The following is a 19,000-nucleotide window of genomic DNA, read 5'->3' as shown; positions in this document are numbered from 1 at the left end:
AGCTCGCGCATCAGCAACAAGTCCAAGGGTCCTTTCCTCTCTCGTGCAATCGCTGGCTCGTGCCACCCACCCTTCTCCCCCTCCATCGGTACGTACCTCACACAAGGTATCTTCCTCAATCCTGGATCTTCTTGGCTGCGTGCTGCCCAGTTCCCAGCTGGCGGGCCCAACCTACCGGCTTCCAACACCAGCACTGCCTCTCTCCGTCTCCGATGCTTCACGAAATGACATTGCGCCGTATCGATTCAGGGAGATTACCTGGTATTTCGCGGACGAACTAAAAGGACTGGACCCTGATTTCGCGTTGCCAATCTTGATGCGCGATGGCGATGCCGCCTGACGTAACGTCAAAGGTAATTCGCCTTTCGTTCTCCAGATCCTCGACCAGAACGTCTCTCTATGCAGGGCATGAACTGACAGCCCGCAGAATGTCCAAGCAGACAACAGTCTGAGCCCATTCACAACAGAGGAACCTCCCGGAGATGCAGCAGACAGACCTGTCATCGGAATCGACCAACCGATAAGACCTTCAAACGGCTTTTACAGGATTAAAATCACGGCACAGAAGCCATCCAGCTTCGAATCTGCGAGGTGTGCCAAATGCTCAATCCTCACTGGTCGCGCTGATAACCGATAACGCTGATAAGAGATTGGACCGGCAGGGATCAGGTAAGCTCGTCAAGGGAGCCTCGACTTCCTCTGCCGCCTGCCGCCTGCGTGCCATTCGAACGACCTAGGAGGAACGTACCGTCCCAGCTCCACACCGACCGCCAGCCCTGCCACCTCCCTTTTTCCCAGCGATTCGAACCAGCCAATTGCCTGCCGCAATGCAACGCAACACAACACGACCTGGGAATCACAATCCACAATCACGATGGAATCCAGATGCATCGCGGAACGGTATGCTCCAATACCTGCCGCGAACCCTCGAGAACACACTGGCCACTTTCCGTCATCCAACAGTTCTCCATCTCCGAACAAACATGCGCTCTGCTCTCCTGATCCCTGACGGCACCGCCCGACGACATCCGAATCTGGATCCTCACTTTCCTCCAAATTTGGCCAGACCAAGCAGACATATCCATATGTCTCCATCGCGACGACCGAGCCGACTTGTCTCCTCTTTTCCCCTTGGAAACTCTGGTCCTCGACCATGGCATCTCTCCAGAACTCCCAAGCGCTTATTTCGCGGCATCGCCAAATCAGGGATCCAACGTCGCATGAACGACACCTACGCAAGGAACGCCGGACCGGACGCCAACTATTACCATCAGAAAATAGAAACAAGCCGAGCCTGTCCTGACTCCCCGTCTCCGGACCGCCCATCAGGTACCCGTCCACCCGTGCTTCCCGTGCAGACACCCGCTGTTAGACGGCAAGTTTTCGCTCATCACTGCATTTCAGAAAGACGGCATATTTAGATGGGATGAATTTGACAGAAGAGCCGGCTTGCGGCGTCATCAGAGCAGCTAAACCGTCAACTTGCTGGCTAACTGATAGAGCACCCACACTCTCTACAAACCACACCACCAAGCGTTCTCGCGCTCGAATCAGACACCCAGTCGTCCTCACAGTTGACCTCATTGCTGACGGCCAACACTCAGAAAAGGGTGACCCCCTAAAAACAAGCTTTATCATCACCCATCCCACACCCGCGCGCCCCGACTTCCGCCAAACAACCACAACCCCCGGACGGCCATCTTGCCTGCTTGCGCCAACATCCCTACCCCCGTCCGCCAGACCTCCCGGCCAATGCCCGGCGTCGACTTCGGCACGGGGGATGATGCCCCCCCTTCCTTCCTTCCATTTCACACCGCAATGCCCCACGCCACATAATCGCGCCAGATACCGCGGGCCATCGTGGCACCCCGGGTCGCCAACAGCCCGTCCCACGTTTTCCCACGGATCCCCCGCCGCCCTTCCTAATCCATTCACCGACGGCGACTTACATGACGACCTCGCCTCACCTTACATCAAACACGCCCAGCAGAGCCCAGGCAGAGCAATCGCCCAACAGCTCCTTCTCTCACCTTCTTTTCTGGAAATCGTCGAAACCAATGACCCGGATGGCGTGCCCCATCGCCATCTCCTCTCCCGCCTCACTCTGGCCGCTGTACCTGTAGGTCTCACTCCCAAGCCATCTCGATTCTCGACATGATCGCATTCGAAAGGTCACGACGTGGAAAGATCTGGCGAGCCAGAGCAGAGCAGAGCGCGCGGCACATCGTTCCCTTCCCCGTCCTCCCCCGCATCGCCCTGATTCGCTCCCGCTCCTCACCACCCGCAGAACCGAACCGCGCTAAGAGCTGGGAGGGGTCCCTTCACCGCCTCCGAATCTGATCTGTTGTGTGTGAGACGCCAGCATCGTTCTGGACTTTTGTTGCTTCACCCTGCATCGTGCATATATGCGCCGTACGGATGGATGGGCAGACGGGCAGCACATCGCGTGTCGTGGCTTGTCAGCCCGGAATACGTATTGTAACATCGCATCCATTCTCACGCGACCTCGGAGCCTGATCGGCCACAGAATGACACCGGCTTGATAACTTCCATCATCATCACCAGAGACACTCGATTTTTCCCATGCAATCCTCTTTTGAAGAATCTCGTCTCGCGGGTAATCTATTTGTTGTACATTCAATGCTCGTCGCCAAGTTCTCGGGAGTCGCCTCGGCACCTGCTCTCAGGCTCGTTCATAACTCATGGCCAACCAGCATGTAAAACGTCCTTCGGCCTCGACGATATCGTGGTTGCGGTGGCCCCTTAGCACACGACCACAGCTTGCTTGCTCTTCTCTTCCTCCAGTCACGACGGCCTGCTCGCCTTCAACGCCCTCAGTGCTTCACCGTGTAGTCCTCGTCGGGCAGGTACAGATGCCGGTGCGCACCCTTGGCCGTCAGGACGACCATGCGGATGACACCACCGGAGCTTCCGTCCCACTTGATGGCCTCCCGCAGAGCGCCCTTGACGAAGTCGACGGCGTCCTTCTCCTCCATGCCCTCCTTCCAGTTGGCGTCGCAGTATCCGTAGATGTATGTCGAGCCGGAGCCGCCGATGGCGTATGACTGCTTGTGTAGGGAGCCTCCGAGGGGGATGGAGTAGACTTGGCCGCCGTGGCGCTCGTCCCAGCCGGCGATGATGAGACCGGCCCTGTATGGTGTTAGTAACTATGATTGTGTGATCCTCCCCAAGCAGTCCCCTAGCAGCGCTGGGCTCCACGAAGACAATCCCAGGCGGAAGCACTTACGACAGGCGGTCCTTGTTGGAGTAGCAAATCTCCTGGAAGATGGCGGCGGCCGTTTGCGTCGTGGGGGGCTTGCCGTTGCGCATGGCGTAGAGGCCGAGCTGGTACTGGACGATGTCGGCGACGGCCTGGGTGTCGGCGGCGGAGCCTGATCTGCAGCACCAGATGGTGTCGTGGACTTGTGTGAGCTTGTCGGTGACGCGGTTGGCGATGTAGGCGCCCGTCGTTGTCCGGGAATCAGCACCTGGAGCGTCCGGTGGTCAGTCAGTCTCGGCTCGTGGCGTGGTCTGCCGGGCGGGGGAAGGTGATGGTAGACGGGAGACGGGGGAAACATACCCAGGATAACACCGTCCTTGAACGTGACTGCCATACTGCGCAATTGTCAGGTCTCTCTCCGAGCTAGAGATGCGTTGCATTCGGAGGGGTAGCTTACATCGAGGTTCCGAGGCTATGCAATACGTCAGCGGGGGGTTCTCAATCATGGAATTGCTCAGTTGCACATCAACTTACTTGACCTCTCCCTTCTTTAATCTGTCCATGTCGACGTGGATGCCATCTATGTTATTCCCTTCGTCAGCCATGATTCCAACCTTCACTGCCTGCCACCCCCAACCGTCTCCTCGGTCCCGCAACGAGTTGCATCATCGAGGAAAAGGGAAAGCTCCCAGAGAGCGTACCTTCGTTGAGCATGCCGGTGGTCGTGAAATCCATCTTGTGAGTGACGCTGCGTCGGTTCGCGTGAATCGATCGGTTTGGATGGTGCGGAGAGGAATGGACGGGATTTCGGAGAGGATTGGTGGTTGTGTTCGATGTGTCGTCGGGGAAGGCGGCGGTTGCTGAGGGAAGGCTGGAGCTTGGTTGAAGCTCAGGCAGCTCCAGAACGCGTTGGCCTTGCCCGCCTGCGGGACTGGCCGCGGGTCACGTGAGATGGTTACGTAAGACAAAGGAGCTCTTCATGCTGGACAGCCACACGGAAATGGAAGGCGCAGATGCAAGTGCAAAGTGCATTTTTCTGGAAATCATATGCTCTGGACTTGATTCATTAGAGAAGAATTCGAGGTTCTGCTATGGGCATTTCCATCGTGGAAATGTAATTCTCAATACCAGCTCGGATCTCTCCCGCACGCAAGGATCATGATTCCTTGAGGGCGATGCTTTTGTCATGTTCAAATGGGTATATAAATTTGAGTGAGCTGGCCAATGTGCTGTCATGCGTTCCTCGCGCCTCATGCCGGAATCGGCATTTGTATGCCCTAGATATCAAGGTATGGTATCTGCGTCCAGACTGCCTTCAACGCCCGGCAAATTTCCTCCTTTATACAACGATATGTTACAACCAAGACGCAATATCATCGCTCGCTCGCCGCCAGGAAACAGAAACACGCGATCAACCACCCTTTGTCAAACTGCGAAACAACGTCAGCATGTCGACAGTGAACCACTCGTCCGAGAGACCTACCCGTCCCTCTCCAGCTCCAGACTGGGCTTCTCCCCGGCCTCGGCCTTCTTCTTATCCTCGTCGCCGCACCCGCAGTCGTAAAAGTCGCCAATCTTGTTGCAGTCGAACTGCTCCTTCTTCAGGCGCGTGTTGACCTCGTTGTGGACGAAGCAGGCCCACCCGGCCGCGGCGTTGCGGCTGCTCGTCTGGGGCGGGTACTTTGCGAGGAGCTTGCGGAAGTGCGCGGCGCAGTCGCCGCACGGGTAGAGCCGGGCGAAGAGCTGGATGTACGTCTTGAGGGCGAGGGAGTCGTCGGGCGTCGGCTTCTCGGGGAAGCGGGCCATCATCGTGTGGAAGAGCTTCCACGAGGCGCGACCGAGTTCGGCCCTGGGGGTTGCGTACACGGGTCAGCACATGTTTCGTGTCACTGGACTTCCACGGTATCCGAGGCGGCGGGGGTTGGGTTTGGGTGCGTGCAGATCGGGAAGAGGAGGAGACAGGGCTTACTTGGCGGTCGCATTCTCCAGCTTGGGGGCGATGGACTCGCCGGCGAGGATGCTGTTCGAGATGTGGCCGAGGTCGGGTGTGTCGTTGCTCGAGGAGGAGACGGAGTCGCCCTTCAGGGGCGCGGCGGCGGCGGGAGGTGCGGGGGACGCGGCATCGCGTGAGGAGCCGGAGAAGAGGTACGAGATGCTGAAGAAGGCCACGACGCCTAGGATGATCATCAACGAGAGGTGTTGTCTCCGCGCCATGGTGAGAAAGATATGTTCAGGAAAACATACACAAAAGAAGAAGAAGAAAAAGGTTGAAAGGAAGAGAAAGAGGGTCACACGAACCTCCTTTGAAGAGGAGGATTCGATTTCGGACGGATATCGCCTTTTGGAGCTTTACCTGACGGAGCAGAGTGCAGCGCAGGATAAAGTGCCAATGCGAAACTAACTGCCCAGCAAGAGACGAGACCAGCCTATCTTACTCCAACTTGACAGATGGAGATGGAGGGCTGCTGGGATATTTGCTCGGCCCACGACGCGGCGCAGCGCAGGGGTTATCATCAGGCGACGGGAAGCTATTATTTCCCTGCGCCAATCCCGTCGCCGCGGTTTTCTCGTTGCGCCACTTGTCGCGTGGCCCGATGTGCTCTTTGTTCTTATTTTCTTTCGGAGTCTGGCAAGTCAACCGGTTCGCCGATGGCGCATTCTCCGTAAGGTCACAGTACGACTCAATTCTCCATTTCCATCGCCGACAGGAACACCACTGGAATCGCAAATCAAGGGACACCCAGCCCTGTGGAATCCCCTGGGTCGTGCATCTGGAACCCCTTAACTTTCGTTCGGTTCCACTTCGGCCCCTACCAGCCGACACTTAATTGCCCCTAACCTTCTCCAGCCATTCGGGAAAATGTCCACCAAATAAACCACCTGCAATATCAGGGGTGAAGCCATTCCGAACTACATCTCCATTTTGTCTGCCTCGGTTTCTTGTCGCATGCTTTATCGAGGTGCTTGACAACGAGTCTGAAGTTCTTTCCAGTGGTGTAAGTCTCGTGACTTTCAATGGGGCTTCCCTTTAGTCACTCTAGAGGGAATGCCGATTTTCAGTTCCATGCTTGAAGTGACGATCTTGGTAAGCTACCCTAGCCTGGGAGAGCACGAAGTATTACTGAGAGGCCACGATGCTTTGGACTCGTGGCCGTGTACACATCATGAAAAACCACTATCAGGCTCACGCTGAGCTTCATATCATGGCTGTGATTACGAACAGACTAGAGTGACGGATCCTACGGTATGGCGGGAGGTCCACGAGAGGCTGGCAGTTCCCGCTCTCCCGATGTCAACGGAAGAAATCTAGAACTGTTGAAGTCTAGTCCATCACCTTGCCGAAATACGTTCGCTTGCAGTATGCGCGAGTATCCATTCCGATTTTCCGCTCTTCATATCAACGATCTTGGTCTCCTCAGATTTGGTGATTAACACGCGCTTGACGATGTTGTTTCAAGACAAGACAGATGCCATCTATCAGGACACCAATAACAACTGCCGACATTATACTTTATCTGACACATGTCACCGCATACATGGCCTCACTAGGTCACTGAATCTCTCATCACCCAAGCTGCCTCAACTCTGATGGAACATGGCAGTGAAAGGACCCGGAGACACACTCTACCAGGGGTTCGAAATCCTCGACGGCCGATGTGCTGTAAGTACCAAGAAGCCAAGAACAATAGAAAAGATTGTTCGTCAATTTCCACAAGAAAATCATTACGTGGTCAATAAAGATTGTGCGCACCATCGCTCGTATTGAGAACTTGAGGCAGCCCACCGTCGTCAGAAACACTGACGGAAGCTTGCCTTTGACATTACTAGTTCGGAAAGCGACTACCTAATCATCTTGAAAACCACCATGAGCCCGAATGCCTCCCTAACTCCGTAAGCCTCCCACACCTAGTTACCGATCAATAGGTTCCATAGCTCTACTGGCCTCGGTATTCGAAGGGCCTGCGGCCGAGAACATGTAGGAGCCGCTGAACTCGGGGATCGTCGGCTCCGGCAACGTCTGCTCTCTACGCCGGCTCTGGTCCCGGAGCTCGATGCCCCCGACCTCCTCGTCGCGGCGTCTAGGTTCTCGTAGGGAAGTCGATGGCAGCCTGGGCCTGGAGGAGGTCGAGAGGAAGCACCACGCCCGGGTAGTACTGGGCGTAGTGCGTCCGGATATGGCGACGGATCTCGTCACGCCTGGATCTCTCGGCGGGGCAGCGGTTGCAGGGGAAGCGCGTGCGGTCGCGGTCGTCGACGTAGGTGCTGGCGGGAGCTGCGTAGGGGATCTGGGGAAGAGCGTACACGACACCGGGAGGAGGACCGATGGGAGCCTGCGGGACGGCAGCCGGCTGGTTGGCGAAGGGATTGGCGGCCTGAGGAGGGACCTGGGCAGGAATCTGGGCAGGGATCTGGGCAGGAACCTGAGTAGGAACCTGAGCAGAAAACTGAGTAGGAACCTGAGGAGGGGCATGGGCCCGAGGAGCAGCCATGGTAGGGGCGACAGTGGGAGAGGGGTTGAAGTGAGGATAGGCGCCTTGGAAAGGAGCAGGAGCAGGAGCCTGAGTCTCAGCGGGAGCCTCGGCGGGAGCCTCAGCAATAGCATGAGTCTGAGCCGAGGCCTGGGTAGAAGCCTGGGGATAAGCTTGAGCGGGAGCGGACGCCATGGTAGGAGTGAAGGTTGGAGAAGGGCTGAAGTTGGGATAGACGCTCTCGATAGGGGTCATAGTCGGGCCCTGGGAGTAGCCAAGGCCAACGGTGGGAGTGTTTCCAGCCGCAGCAGCGGCGTTGGCTTCGAAGTCGTCCATCAAGCGAAGGAAGACAGGGTCGGCGACAAACTCGGGGATGCGGCTCTGGTCTCCGTCGTTGTGGTCGTATTCGGCAGATACTCCGGCAGAGATGGCGCCGGAAGACACCTCAGCCGTCGACTGCATGATGTCGTGGTTGTCACCGTTGCTTGCCCGGTTGAGAAAGCTGGGAGGGTAGGTCTGCTCCAAGCTATCTATGCGTCAGTCTACTGCATCTGGCCTGAGCCCCAGGAGGATATTGGTTTGATACTTACGAGGACAAATAGGACGGGCCAGCCAAGCGCTGCTGGTCCTGTCGGCGCATCTCCTCCTGTCGGCGCGTCTCCTCCTGTCGGTGCATCTCCTGCTGTCGGCGCATCTCTTCCTGCTCTAGATTCTGATTAGCCATGATCTGAAGAACCCGGTGACCAAAGGAGACACGGCTCAGCGACTCTGCCTTCCAGGAAGAGGCAGTCCACAGTAGGACTCCGAGGCAAATAGAGCAAAAGCGGGATGAAAACATACCAGTTGGGTCCATCTTCGCTGATCGTGGCGGTCGTAGGTAGGTGAGGCAGCAAAGCTTGGATGGATCGAGGCAGTGATTCTGGTGATCACTCGATGGAGAAGAATGGAAGCAGGCAGAGACTTCGGCAATATTCGAGTTGATTTGTTTTGTGGTCTTGATTATGTCGTCGAGGGCAATCAGATCCTAGGTCGTCATGTCATGTCATCCTGTGCGGCTGATGAGAGCAATGCCGCTTGGATTTTAAGTAGTCAATATCGTGCCAGAACTGAGTGACAGCTGCATCATAAGAAATTTGCACAAGCTTCTACTTGTTGGATAACATGAAAGGCATGAGACTGCTGAAAGGACTGCTGCCTCTATCAGACAACTCGATTCCTCGAGTTATCTCTAGTCTCGAGAGTGGGCAGAGTAGGCCTTGCTGGCCATTTCGGGGTCATGGACGGCCATGGAATGACCTCAAATCACTAGATTTATGTAGATTTTTCATTGGAAATGAAAGGATGACTTGAACTCGTTCAGCCACGGAGTTCTAGATACTTCATGATTATTGGCTTTGTTGCTTCCATGTACTTCCTTATTGTGAAGTCATCACCTCTGTTTCTAGCGAACTCGATGAATTCCATAGCATTCAATATCTACATTCTCATCAAGATCGCCCTTTGCGACAAGAGCAGTCGACAGAGGCTTCAACTCCGGCCCGGGACAGCTCCCGAATTACAGTGGGTCGTTGCCGAGACACCGGAGCGAATGGCCGGCGTACCGGTGCGCCTATCGGGTGAGACCCCCACTATCCTAACTTGGCAGGAACGGTGCACCAAGTGACGGGACCCTCGGCTTCCAGAATGCGACATGCCTCGTTCTCCCCACATAAGATTTACGTACGAGCAAACCAACAACCAAGGTTGAAAGGCTCGTGATGGTGAAACATGCGCTGATGGGAGGAGCTGCCGGATATAACCGGTAAGATGCGGTCAGGCAGGGACTTATTAGCCAAGCTGACCAGCCAACCCCGGCTTCGGCACATTCTAGCCGCACCTTACAGCCAAATCTTGACGAAATGACGTCAGATACGAGCGCCAACTGTATGTTGCTTGCGACGCTTTGTTGATCCAATCAAGCGCTTGTTCACCTAGTAATTTTTCCCTCTGTTTCCCCCCTCCTCCTAGCTCCTAGTCACCTACCGCAGTAGTCCAGAATCAGCTCGGCCTGTGATAATCTCGGGCCTCCCCCAACCCCTCGCACTCGGGTTACCTCCCAGACGCCTCCTTTAAGATTCTTCTCTCATCCTTTTCCCATCTCTCTCCATGACATGGCTACGTAACGGTTGTTTGATTCTCTCACTCACTACCAGACGCCATTGAATCATTCCCCCACTGTTTACCAGGATGGACGCATAAGCCACTGCTTCTTCCATCACCTTATCTCAATTAACGACATCCCATTAGAGCTCTGAAGCTGAAGGCGGATAACACGGGCCAACTGCCAAGATTATTGATCCACTGAAGACATCATTGGCACGCGGCAGTCCCAGTTCAGCCCAGCTCGCCAAACAAGGTGACCCCAAAAGTGATCTGCGGTCTTGGCAACGGCCACGACAGCCTGCAGGGTCTCGACGAGATCTCCCGCTACCTGCTCTTATTTTTTTTTACCCGAAGAATCTGTCTACCTTATTTCAGATCTCGCCAGTCCAGCCAACCGCCGGGGGTTTTACATATTTGGCCAGTTAGTTGCCGCGCGCCAGATCCTTGGATACTTCAGCCACGACGCCTTCATCTACGAATATTGTGCACTACGGAGAAGCTTATCTACCTTTACCTCGCATCTGACATCGCGCCGCGGGAATGTCGGCAGCTGAGGAGCAAAGGCCCAACGGGCACCCACCCACCGATGGCCCATCAGATGGACCCGGCATCTCTAATGCGACTTCATCTCTCGAGACCAGCAACGAGCCTCACGTCGCGACTGCTCCTCAGCAACAGCTGAACGGACACGCGCCTAACGGATATGCTCCCAACGGCGCTGCGGGAGATGGCTCGACAACCAACGGTCATCTACCCAACGGCACGTCGGCTGCCCAGGACGTCAACGGCCATGCAGCCAACGGTACTGCTCTGAATGGTCAATCGCCAGAAGGCGCGGGAGCAACAAGTGGCCAAGCCTTTGATGGCGGCGACTTGTCAGCAAATGGTGGGCCATCAACTCAAGGGGGCGACTCGTCGCGGCAACAAGAGCAGAAGGAGGCGGCTCTCGAAGACAGAATAGAGAGCAAGCAGAACCCCAATGCTGACGGTCACAAGCCCCCGAACGAGAAGCCGCACCATCACTCCAGCGATCTTAAAGGCTTGTATGCTGAAGGGAAGGAGAAGGTGAAGGACAAGACCAAGCCTTCCGGCGGCTTCGACACCACTCCCCTCCCCGACGCTCCTCCCGGTTACACGGTGCGCTTCATCTTCCACAGGGCGAGTAACCTACCCGCCGCAGACCTCGGTACTAGGTCTTCGGATCCGTACATCCACGTCACGCTCAAAGCGGCCGTTCCTAAGCGGCACAAAGAAGACCCGGACTTGACTCACCGGACGAAAACGATGAGGAGGACTACCGAGCCGGTGTGGGACGATGAGTGGATTGTCGCCAACATTCCCTCCGACGGCTTCATCCTGAAGTGCCGCCTCTGGGACGAGGACTACCCCGATCACGACGACCGCCTGGGCAATGTGACCGTCAAGGTGCCCTTTGTTGACGAGACATGGAAAGGTTTCCCGCCGCCAGGTCAAGAGTTTACCGCCAAGAAGCGCATGGGAAGCAAGCGGGCCTACTTCTTCAAGGCCATTACTAGCCACTTCGACCCGACCGTCGACATGTCGCCGAGACTGTGGATCAGTATGGAGGTCTTGGGCAGGTCGAACCCCCCGCACGCTCAGATGTACACGGTCGGCCCGACGACATATTTCAAACACTTCAGCCCCATGATCGGGCGCCTCACCGGTATTAAGGTCAACAGGGATGAGAACGACGATGCCCGATCCGACCAACTCTTCGATGAGCACGACAAAAAAGACAACAAGAAGACTACGAAATATGAGTAAGTCGCTCATGATTCCACCGTTCTGAAACTCATCGCTGACTGGCCTTAGCTTCCAATCTAATGAAATGCAGCTGTCGGGCCCGGTGCCCCCAGAACTGTACCACCGCTACGTCGAATTCAGGCCCATCATCGGCCTGATGTTCGCCCAGAGCGGCTTGAGAGGCAAGATTCTCAATAAGGCACTCCACAAGCAGCACAGCCGAGTGTACAACTTCGACAGCTCGACTGAGTACGGCGTCTTCAAAGCACGTTCCGAGGAGGCTTCGCTGCAGTTCCTCAAGATGGTGCACTTCGACGAAGGCGGCCGCGTCTTCACATACGTTCTTACCCTGGATGGCATGTTCCGCTTCACAGAAACAGGAAAGGAGTTCAGCATCGACATGTTGAGTAAACACACCATGCACAGCGACGTCGAGACGTACATCGCGTGCTCGGGAGAGTTCTTCGTCCGCCGGCTCGAAAAGCCGGATGCGTCCGAGGATCTCGAGCCCAAAGAGAAGACGCACCCCTCGGACGAACTCCCCGACGGTCCTCCCAATGGCCACCCTCCCCACAACCCGGCGCACTACCAACTCACCATCGACAACGACTCCGGAACCTACCGCCCCGACAAGTCCATCCTGCCTAAACTAAAAGAATTCCTCGAGGCCAACTTCCCGGGAATGGGTATCGTGGTCATGCACTGCGAGGACGAGAAGCTGCAGAAGCTCAAGCAGGAGCAGGTGCAGATCAAGAAGAAGGAGGGCAGGATGGTCAACATGGTCCTCGCCCGCAGCCCCAGCTCGAGCTCTCTTAGCTCTACCGAGAGCGCGCTGCAGGCGATGGAGGACGCGGGCGAGGAGGGGGCGCCGCACAAGAGCACCACCCAGAAGGCGCTGGACGCGTTGGAGGACCCGAAGAGCATAAAGAAGATGCTGAAACCCGATCACGGACACGGACACGGACACGGCGGCGAGAGCTCCGTCACGCCTCCCGTCGCCGCGGCACCACCGACAGCGGTTACGCCGGCTACGGCCGCCGCAAAGTAAGGATAGACTGGATCTGGAGGGCTCGGTTTGATGCTTTTACGGCCTAACTTTGATACCTGTGTGATTTGCGCTTCATCTTTGGGAAACTGGCGTTCTTGTGTTTCATATGCACCCTCTTTAATGATAGTACTCGGATCGTCCGCAGGATAGTCTGCCAGATCGACTATAATTGATTTAACCCTGATTATTGCGCAAGACAAAAAGACGCGTTTACAAACTAATTGGTGTTCATTTCCTCTCATATTCCGAGTTGCGGCTCTGTGCGACTGGCGACTGGCGACTGGGATGGAGGCCAGAAGCCTAGACCTGGCGCTTTCTTCCTCTCCACGGCCACCCACCGCCGCCGCCGCCCGGGCGCGGGAAGTTGACCGCCATGTTGGTCTCCTTCTGCCGATCGCCAAAGTACGTGTTGGCCGGGAACTTGTTCTGGCTGACGCAGTTGGGGTTGCACTTGTCGAGCGGCCCGGACTTGCCGCGGGTGAGATCGAGGACGTAGGTGTCGTCCTTGCAGTCGGGGAGGACTAGGAGTTCACATGAATGTCAGTCAGTGATTTCATGAAGCTTGAGATCTCATAAATGATCTTAGAGGGGCTGTGTTCCATCTTACTCACCCTTGAGATCGTTGAAGGGGATGGTGTTGAGGTAGCACTCCTTGAACTGGGTCGAGTAGGGGGTGTACAGGCCGTTGTAGTTCCAGTACCAGTTCCTGCACAGGTTGTCAATCGCCGGAAACTTTGTGAAGCATACGAATAGATAGAAAGGTCTCACTTGTTCGTGTTATCGGCCGCACAGCCCATCATGATGAGGGCTCCCGCGGGACCCGTCTTGACGACCTCGGAGGTGGTGTCTGGGCAGCAGTACGTCTTGATGTCCGCGGTTGCGGTGCAGTTGAGGGACGCCAGAGCACCCGAGGCGGCGGCTGCGAGGATGATAGAGTACTTCATGTTGGAATCTCTGCTTTATTGTGAAGGTAATGATGATGGAGGATTCTGTGCTTGGTAGCCTGACAACCCAGTCTCCGGGACAGAGACGAAGGCATGGTTTTATAGTTCAACAGTATCATCATGTGTGCCCTGAAATCTCAACTACTTTCAGAGATACGAACCTTAGGTCAAAGGAATTGGCTACCATACTCACGATTGACGAGAGGACGTTCGACAACTGCCGAATTGCGGAGATTTAGCCTGTTGTCGAGGACAAAACACAGAACCAATTCTGGTTCTTCTTGGAGAATGCGGAGAGCCATCAGTGACTCTTTGGGAAATCGCAACACAAATTTGGAAGATTGTAAAGAGGCATGTGCCAAGACGGTTGCATTCGACACAACAACCGGATATTGCGACAGCGGGGAACTACCGGTATACCTAAGCCAATCGTTGATAATGCCGGTGCGGTCCTTGAAGACTATGTTACAACAATTATGAATTTGAGAGCTGCTTTCTCAGAGGTCTGGCCAGTTGGATGAAGGCTCTTGATTGAGAACCGGCTATGCCATGAACGTGACTGCGCACATTCGGCCCACGATTGTCTTTGCCAAGTGAGAGAAGTACTCGACGTGAAATATGCATGTGGAAAGGCAACGTATGATTACATTCACAATATGATCGATTAACACTCTACCAAGGGATTCTCTATTTTGCCTGAAACAGCAAGCACTATCACTCTACCTCACGAGTTGAGCACACTCAAGAGTTGAGCACATAGGGACGGGAGGTATTGCCAGAGCATTATCCTCATCTCAGAGGCATCTAGTGGGAGACTGAGGGATACATGCGGCTACCAACACCTTCAAAGATCAACTGACCCTCTAAGAACGGTAAACTCAGCCACGATGAAAGCAAGATAGCCTACCAGCATCACACCGCCCACGGCGCCATCGAACCGACCGCCACCCCATACCACTGCGGTGAACAACACAGTAGACAGCCAAAGCACAGCCAGCTCTACGAGCTCCACGCCGCCAGCGCCGCCAAGCTCACCGTCGGTGCCAATCATGACGATACCCAGACACAGGGTCAACAGGAAGATGTTGCTGCCAACGGTGTTAGCGACGAGAATACCGCCGTGACCACGGTTGCCGCTGAGAACAGCGACGAACTTCTCCGGCAACGTCGTCCCGATGGCGAGGACGACGATGCCGAAGAGGACCTCGGACGCACCGAGGGCGTCGGCGACGTTGGTGGCTGCGTGAGAGAGGACGTAGCCCGATAAGCAGATTGCGACGAAGCCGGCGACGAGGTAACCGATGTGATACCACAGGCCGCGTCGACGTCGAGCAAAGTTCTCGGAGGGACGGAGGAGGGGTTGTTGTTCGCCGTTAGGTCTCGGACGGCGGCTGGCGGCAGGTTCGGCATCGTTTTCATCGTCGCTCGAGCTGTCACTGTCACTGTCTGAGTCCGATCCTTCAGGTGCAGCTAGAGCCCCGCGGCTGATGGCCCACCCCACAGAACCGATGTACACGACGAAGGCGGCGATGAGCACGATGCCGCCAATCTGCCACAGACCTTGGCGGGGGAAGTAGGTTACTGGGATGATGACGGTGGTCACGCCGAGAAGCAGCAGAGAATAGATGCGCGCGCTGCGATCGAATTGCATGTTCTCTCCATTCCTGCGGAAGAGGAGTCCAAGAGAGAAAGCCCCGAGAATGTTGGAAATAGCGGAGCCAACGATGTTGCCCAACGCCAAGGGAGCGCGGCCTTGTGCCAAAGCGCTGACAACTACGGCGAGCTATTGAGGTCAGTAACTCGTGTTAGGAGAGCTGGGCAGAAATTCACCGCGGGGCCAGTAAAGCCGTGCCGAGAAACCGGGTGTCTCACCTCCTCCCACTCGGCGCCGGCCGTAAGTAGAGCAATTAGCGTGTCCGGGATCCCGGTGCGGCGGGCCACGACGGCCGTATGGTCGACGAACTTGTCCGCTCCGGCCTCAAGAAGGAACAGCGTGCTGATGAAAACAGCCGCATTGTATGCCACCACATTGCCGTCGATCATTGTGTCGGCGATGACTAAATGAAGGCTTACGTCTTCGGATTGGTGAATCTGAGTACAGCGGAGTTAGAAGAGAGTAAAAAGAAGGGCATGAATACAGCAAAGCAATGGAATTGGGAGAAGACCTTGCGGCCTCAGCCTTGAGTCTCGATTAATCGACGGAAGAACGTGATCTGGAAGGTGTGAAAAACCCACGCGTTCACGCGTGCGGTGTTTGTCTCCTTGACTCGCCGCGGAGGTGTGGGGTCCTCGGAGCAGCTCCTCGGAGTTTACGCCGAGGTCTTGGCACGAACACGGTCCGGACAGTCGAAACAGGTTTACCTCAAACTCTTTGCTGCATAGGTTCTGAGGTCGACCGGGGCTTCAGGTTGTTGGTAAGGGACACACTGGTTTGGAGATCCACGTTGAGATTACTTTACAACCTTTCCGTATGTACATCTTTCGACGATGGAGTCTGGACTCGAAGCGATTTCAAGCTGCAGGTGATCATCTGCAATCAATCGGCGAAGTTTTAGGTTGTAATCATCCGATGATTCAAATGATCTCTTGAGGCTTGAAACCTTATTGTGACACCAGCAAAACGTGCACCATGCGGCGGGCGTTGACAGCTTCCATCCAAACTGCTGGAGTCGTTGAAACAAGACAGCCCTCGAGAACGACTCGAACAACACAACGGTCAAACTTGTCTGTGAGGTTTTAATCCAGACGTTCAAAATGGAAGTTTGAAATAGCTTCTTACAACTGGCTATGAGTTACAGAGGCCGCCGCCCAGGGGAAGCACCCAACAGGCAAGCCCTTGCCATGCAAACGAACATGCCAGGTCGCCAGCTTTGTCCGGTACAAATACACATTTCCGCCCCATGCTTTCAGACGATGCGACATATTATTGACTATTCTCAGCCTGTGTCATGTATCTCACCGAGAAGTTAGGAGACAGGCCCACGGAAGCCAAGGTGTCGCCTTCGCTGCCTATTGCGAGGCGTCGGTCCCGCGAAGATGACGTCGATATCTCGAGCTCGTCAATTTCGATTCCATCTTCGCCCAAGAATTACACGAATAGTGGTTTGATCGTCACTGCAAATGACGGACCGCCTATCGCTACCGAAGAAGATGTCGTCCGCAACGTACTCCACGCAGAAGATGACACGACACATAACGTTTGGACATTCCGCATGTTCTTCCTTGGTACCGGCCTCGGAGTCTTCGGCGCTGTTATGGAAACGATATATTACTTTCGACCCGTCACGATCGACGTATCAAACATATTCCTCGCCTTGCTAGGTTACGTTTTCGGAGTGGCCATGGAGCACGTCATACCGCGGAAGGGCGTCCCGGGTCGCTGGCTGAACCCTCATCCATTCACGCAAAAAGAGCATGCAGCCATTGTCGTGATGGCATCATCGGCGTCCCAAGTAGCTCTCGCAGTGAACGTCATTGCGGCCCAGAGGTTATTTTACAACGAGGAACCCAGTTTCGTTCTGGCAATCCTCATTGTTTTCTCGTCCCAATGCCTTGGGTACGGGTTTGCGGGGCTACTCCGACGTGCTCTGGTCTATCCGTCCAAGATGGTGTGGCCTAGCATTTTGCCGATGAATGCGCTTCTGGAAACCTTGCATCGCAACAAGAACGAGACACGAGACCGACTCAAGTTATTTTACTGGGTCTTTGCTGCCATTGCCGTTTGGGAAGTGCTACCCGAGTACATCATGCCAATCTTGACGGGAGTTAGCGTCTTTTGCCTGGCCAAGAGAGACAGCCTCATCTTTACTTTCATTTTTGGTGGCTCCAACGGAAATGAGGGGCTTGGGCTGCTGTCTCTCGGACTCGACTGGCAATTCATCACCAGCAAACCTATGTGGTACCCCCTCGAAACGCTTATGAACAACCTTGCTGGGTACATCATTGGCATCTGTCTCTTCGTCGGAGTCTATTTTGGCAACGTATGGCGAGCCATGGACTTTCCGTTTCTCTCGCAGCTTCTTTTCTCGAGATCATCTAATACCACGCTTTACGTTCAGTATAACCAGACTGCCATACTCGACGAGCAGAATGTCCTCAAGCCTGAGGAATTGGCCGAACAAGGCACCCCGTTCTTCACGGGTACATATGCCATGTTCTTATTGACAAACAATCTGGCCGCCACTGCCACCATATCTCACCTAGTTCTGTGGAACTGGGTCAGCATCAAAGCTGGTCTCTCATTAGCGTCGCTCTCGCAACTATGGAACAGGGTCATCAACCGGGAAAGATCAATCAGCCATTCTAGTAAGGAGAGCAAAGAGTACCCAGAAAACGAAACCGATGACCACTACCGCTTGATGAGAGCATATCCGGAGTGTCCAGACTGGTGGTACGCAACAATTCTCCTCGTCTCTATTGGCGTCGGGCTGTTGTGTCTCTACTTAGCTCGATCGACCCTACCTTGGTACGGTTTTCTCGTCAGCATTCTTCTCTCGGGCCTCTTTACTCTCTTCTTTGGTGCCCAAACTGCTCTTACGGGTTTTCAAGGCAATTCTCAACCCATTGTGCAGATGGTCGGCGGTTACCTTCACCCAGGGCGCCCTTTGGCCAACATGTACTTCACGCTCTTTGGGTACAACTCGGTAGTACAAGGAATCAGTCTTGTACAGGACCTCAAGTTTGGTCAATACGCCAAAGTCCCACCGCGGGCGACGTTTGCGACGCAACTTGTAGGAACCCTCGTGGGCGCCGTGGTCAACTACGTCATGATGGATCAAATTACAACAAGTCAACGCGGCATTCTTCTATCGGTGCAGGGGACCAACGTTTGGTCGGGTCAAAACATCCAGCAGTTCAACTCTCAGGCGATAGCATGGGGCGCACTGGCTCGCGAGCTCTTCTCTCCCAGTGCACAATACTTCGCCATCCCCCTCGGTTTACTCGTCGGCTTTTTCATCCCGCTACCAACTTATTTCCTACACCGAAAATTCCCCAAGGTTCCACTACTTAGACACATCAACACTCCAATCATCCTTGCGTACGCTGGCTTCTTGGCTGTCGGCGTATCATCTTACATGATGTCATATTTTGCAGTGGGACTTGTGAGCCAGTTGTGGCTGCGGAGACGACGTCCGGCTTGGTTCGCACGATACAACTATGTTTTGGCCGCCGCACTTGATGGTGGAACCCAGGTTTTGGTCTTTGTTTTGACGTTCGCCGTGCTAGGCGGCACCGGGACGGCTGTGCCGTTCCCAAAGTATTGGGGAAACAATGCCGGTGGAAATTTTGATTATTGTATGAGGGATCCAGCGGCGGCAGGTATAAGCGCTGGCATGGTCGACGACGATTGATCTCGTATCTACGCGATCGCTCGCCCATCTCAGGCGTCCGATTACACGAATATCAAGCGAAG

General features: G+C 55.1%; 6 protein-coding genes across 6 annotated transcripts; 2 read left to right on the top strand and 4 right to left on the bottom strand.

The window, feature by feature from the left end:
- Nucleotides 1-2,834: 2,834 nt before the first annotated feature.
- Nucleotides 2,835-5,434, bottom strand: CkaCkLH20_11921 (proteasome A-type and B-type; the record flags this gene model as incomplete). The annotated part of the gene is made up of 8 exons (XM_038894635.1): nucleotides 2,835-3,150; nucleotides 3,248-3,488; nucleotides 3,581-3,615; nucleotides 3,678-3,692; nucleotides 3,755-3,800; nucleotides 3,922-3,968; nucleotides 4,704-5,069; nucleotides 5,190-5,434. The coding sequence occupies 8 exons, from the start codon at nucleotides 5,432-5,434 to the stop codon at nucleotides 2,835-2,837; spliced, it is 1,311 nt and encodes a 436-aa protein (XP_038740076.1).
- A 1,865-nt stretch (nucleotides 5,435-7,299) lies between these two features.
- Nucleotides 7,300-8,542, bottom strand: CkaCkLH20_11920 (uncharacterized protein; the record flags this gene model as incomplete). The annotated part of the gene is made up of 2 exons (XM_038894634.1): nucleotides 7,300-8,215; nucleotides 8,280-8,542. 2 exons carry the CDS (start codon nucleotides 8,540-8,542, stop codon nucleotides 7,300-7,302), a joined length of 1,179 nt encoding a protein of 392 aa, XP_038740075.1.
- Nucleotides 8,543-10,371: 1,829 nt separating this feature from the next.
- CkaCkLH20_11919 (C2 domain-containing protein) lies at nucleotides 10,372-12,643 on the top strand (the record flags this gene model as incomplete). Its single annotated transcript, XM_038894633.1, has 2 exons — nucleotides 10,372-11,612; nucleotides 11,665-12,643. The coding sequence occupies 2 exons, from the start codon at nucleotides 10,372-10,374 to the stop codon at nucleotides 12,641-12,643; spliced, it is 2,220 nt and encodes a 739-aa protein (XP_038740074.1).
- Nucleotides 12,644-12,943: 300 nt separating this feature from the next.
- CkaCkLH20_11918 (uncharacterized protein) lies at nucleotides 12,944-13,587 on the bottom strand (the record flags this gene model as incomplete). The annotated part of the gene is made up of 3 exons (XM_038894632.1): nucleotides 12,944-13,164; nucleotides 13,255-13,349; nucleotides 13,412-13,587. 3 exons carry the CDS (start codon nucleotides 13,585-13,587, stop codon nucleotides 12,944-12,946), a joined length of 492 nt encoding a protein of 163 aa, XP_038740073.1.
- An 844-nt stretch (nucleotides 13,588-14,431) lies between these two features.
- CkaCkLH20_11917 (uncharacterized protein) lies at nucleotides 14,432-15,630 on the bottom strand (the record flags this gene model as incomplete). The annotated part of the gene is made up of 2 exons (XM_038894631.1): nucleotides 14,432-15,370; nucleotides 15,460-15,630. The coding sequence occupies 2 exons, from the start codon at nucleotides 15,628-15,630 to the stop codon at nucleotides 14,432-14,434; spliced, it is 1,110 nt and encodes a 369-aa protein (XP_038740072.1).
- A 905-nt stretch (nucleotides 15,631-16,535) lies between these two features.
- Nucleotides 16,536-18,938, top strand: CkaCkLH20_11916 (uncharacterized protein; the record flags this gene model as incomplete). The annotated part of the gene is made up of 1 exon (XM_038894630.1): nucleotides 16,536-18,938. One exon carries the CDS (start codon nucleotides 16,536-16,538, stop codon nucleotides 18,936-18,938), a length of 2,403 nt encoding a protein of 800 aa, XP_038740071.1.
- Between the last annotated feature and the right edge of the window lie 62 nt (nucleotides 18,939-19,000).

The sequence above is a fragment of the Colletotrichum karsti genome, assembly GCF_011947395.1.
Source record: "Colletotrichum karsti strain CkLH20 chromosome Unknown Scaffold52, whole genome shotgun sequence".
NCBI lineage: Eukaryota > Fungi > Ascomycota > Sordariomycetes > Glomerellales > Glomerellaceae > Colletotrichum > Colletotrichum karsti.
Note: the sequence above shows the minus strand (reverse complement) of the source record. Positions and strands in the feature narration are given on the sequence as shown.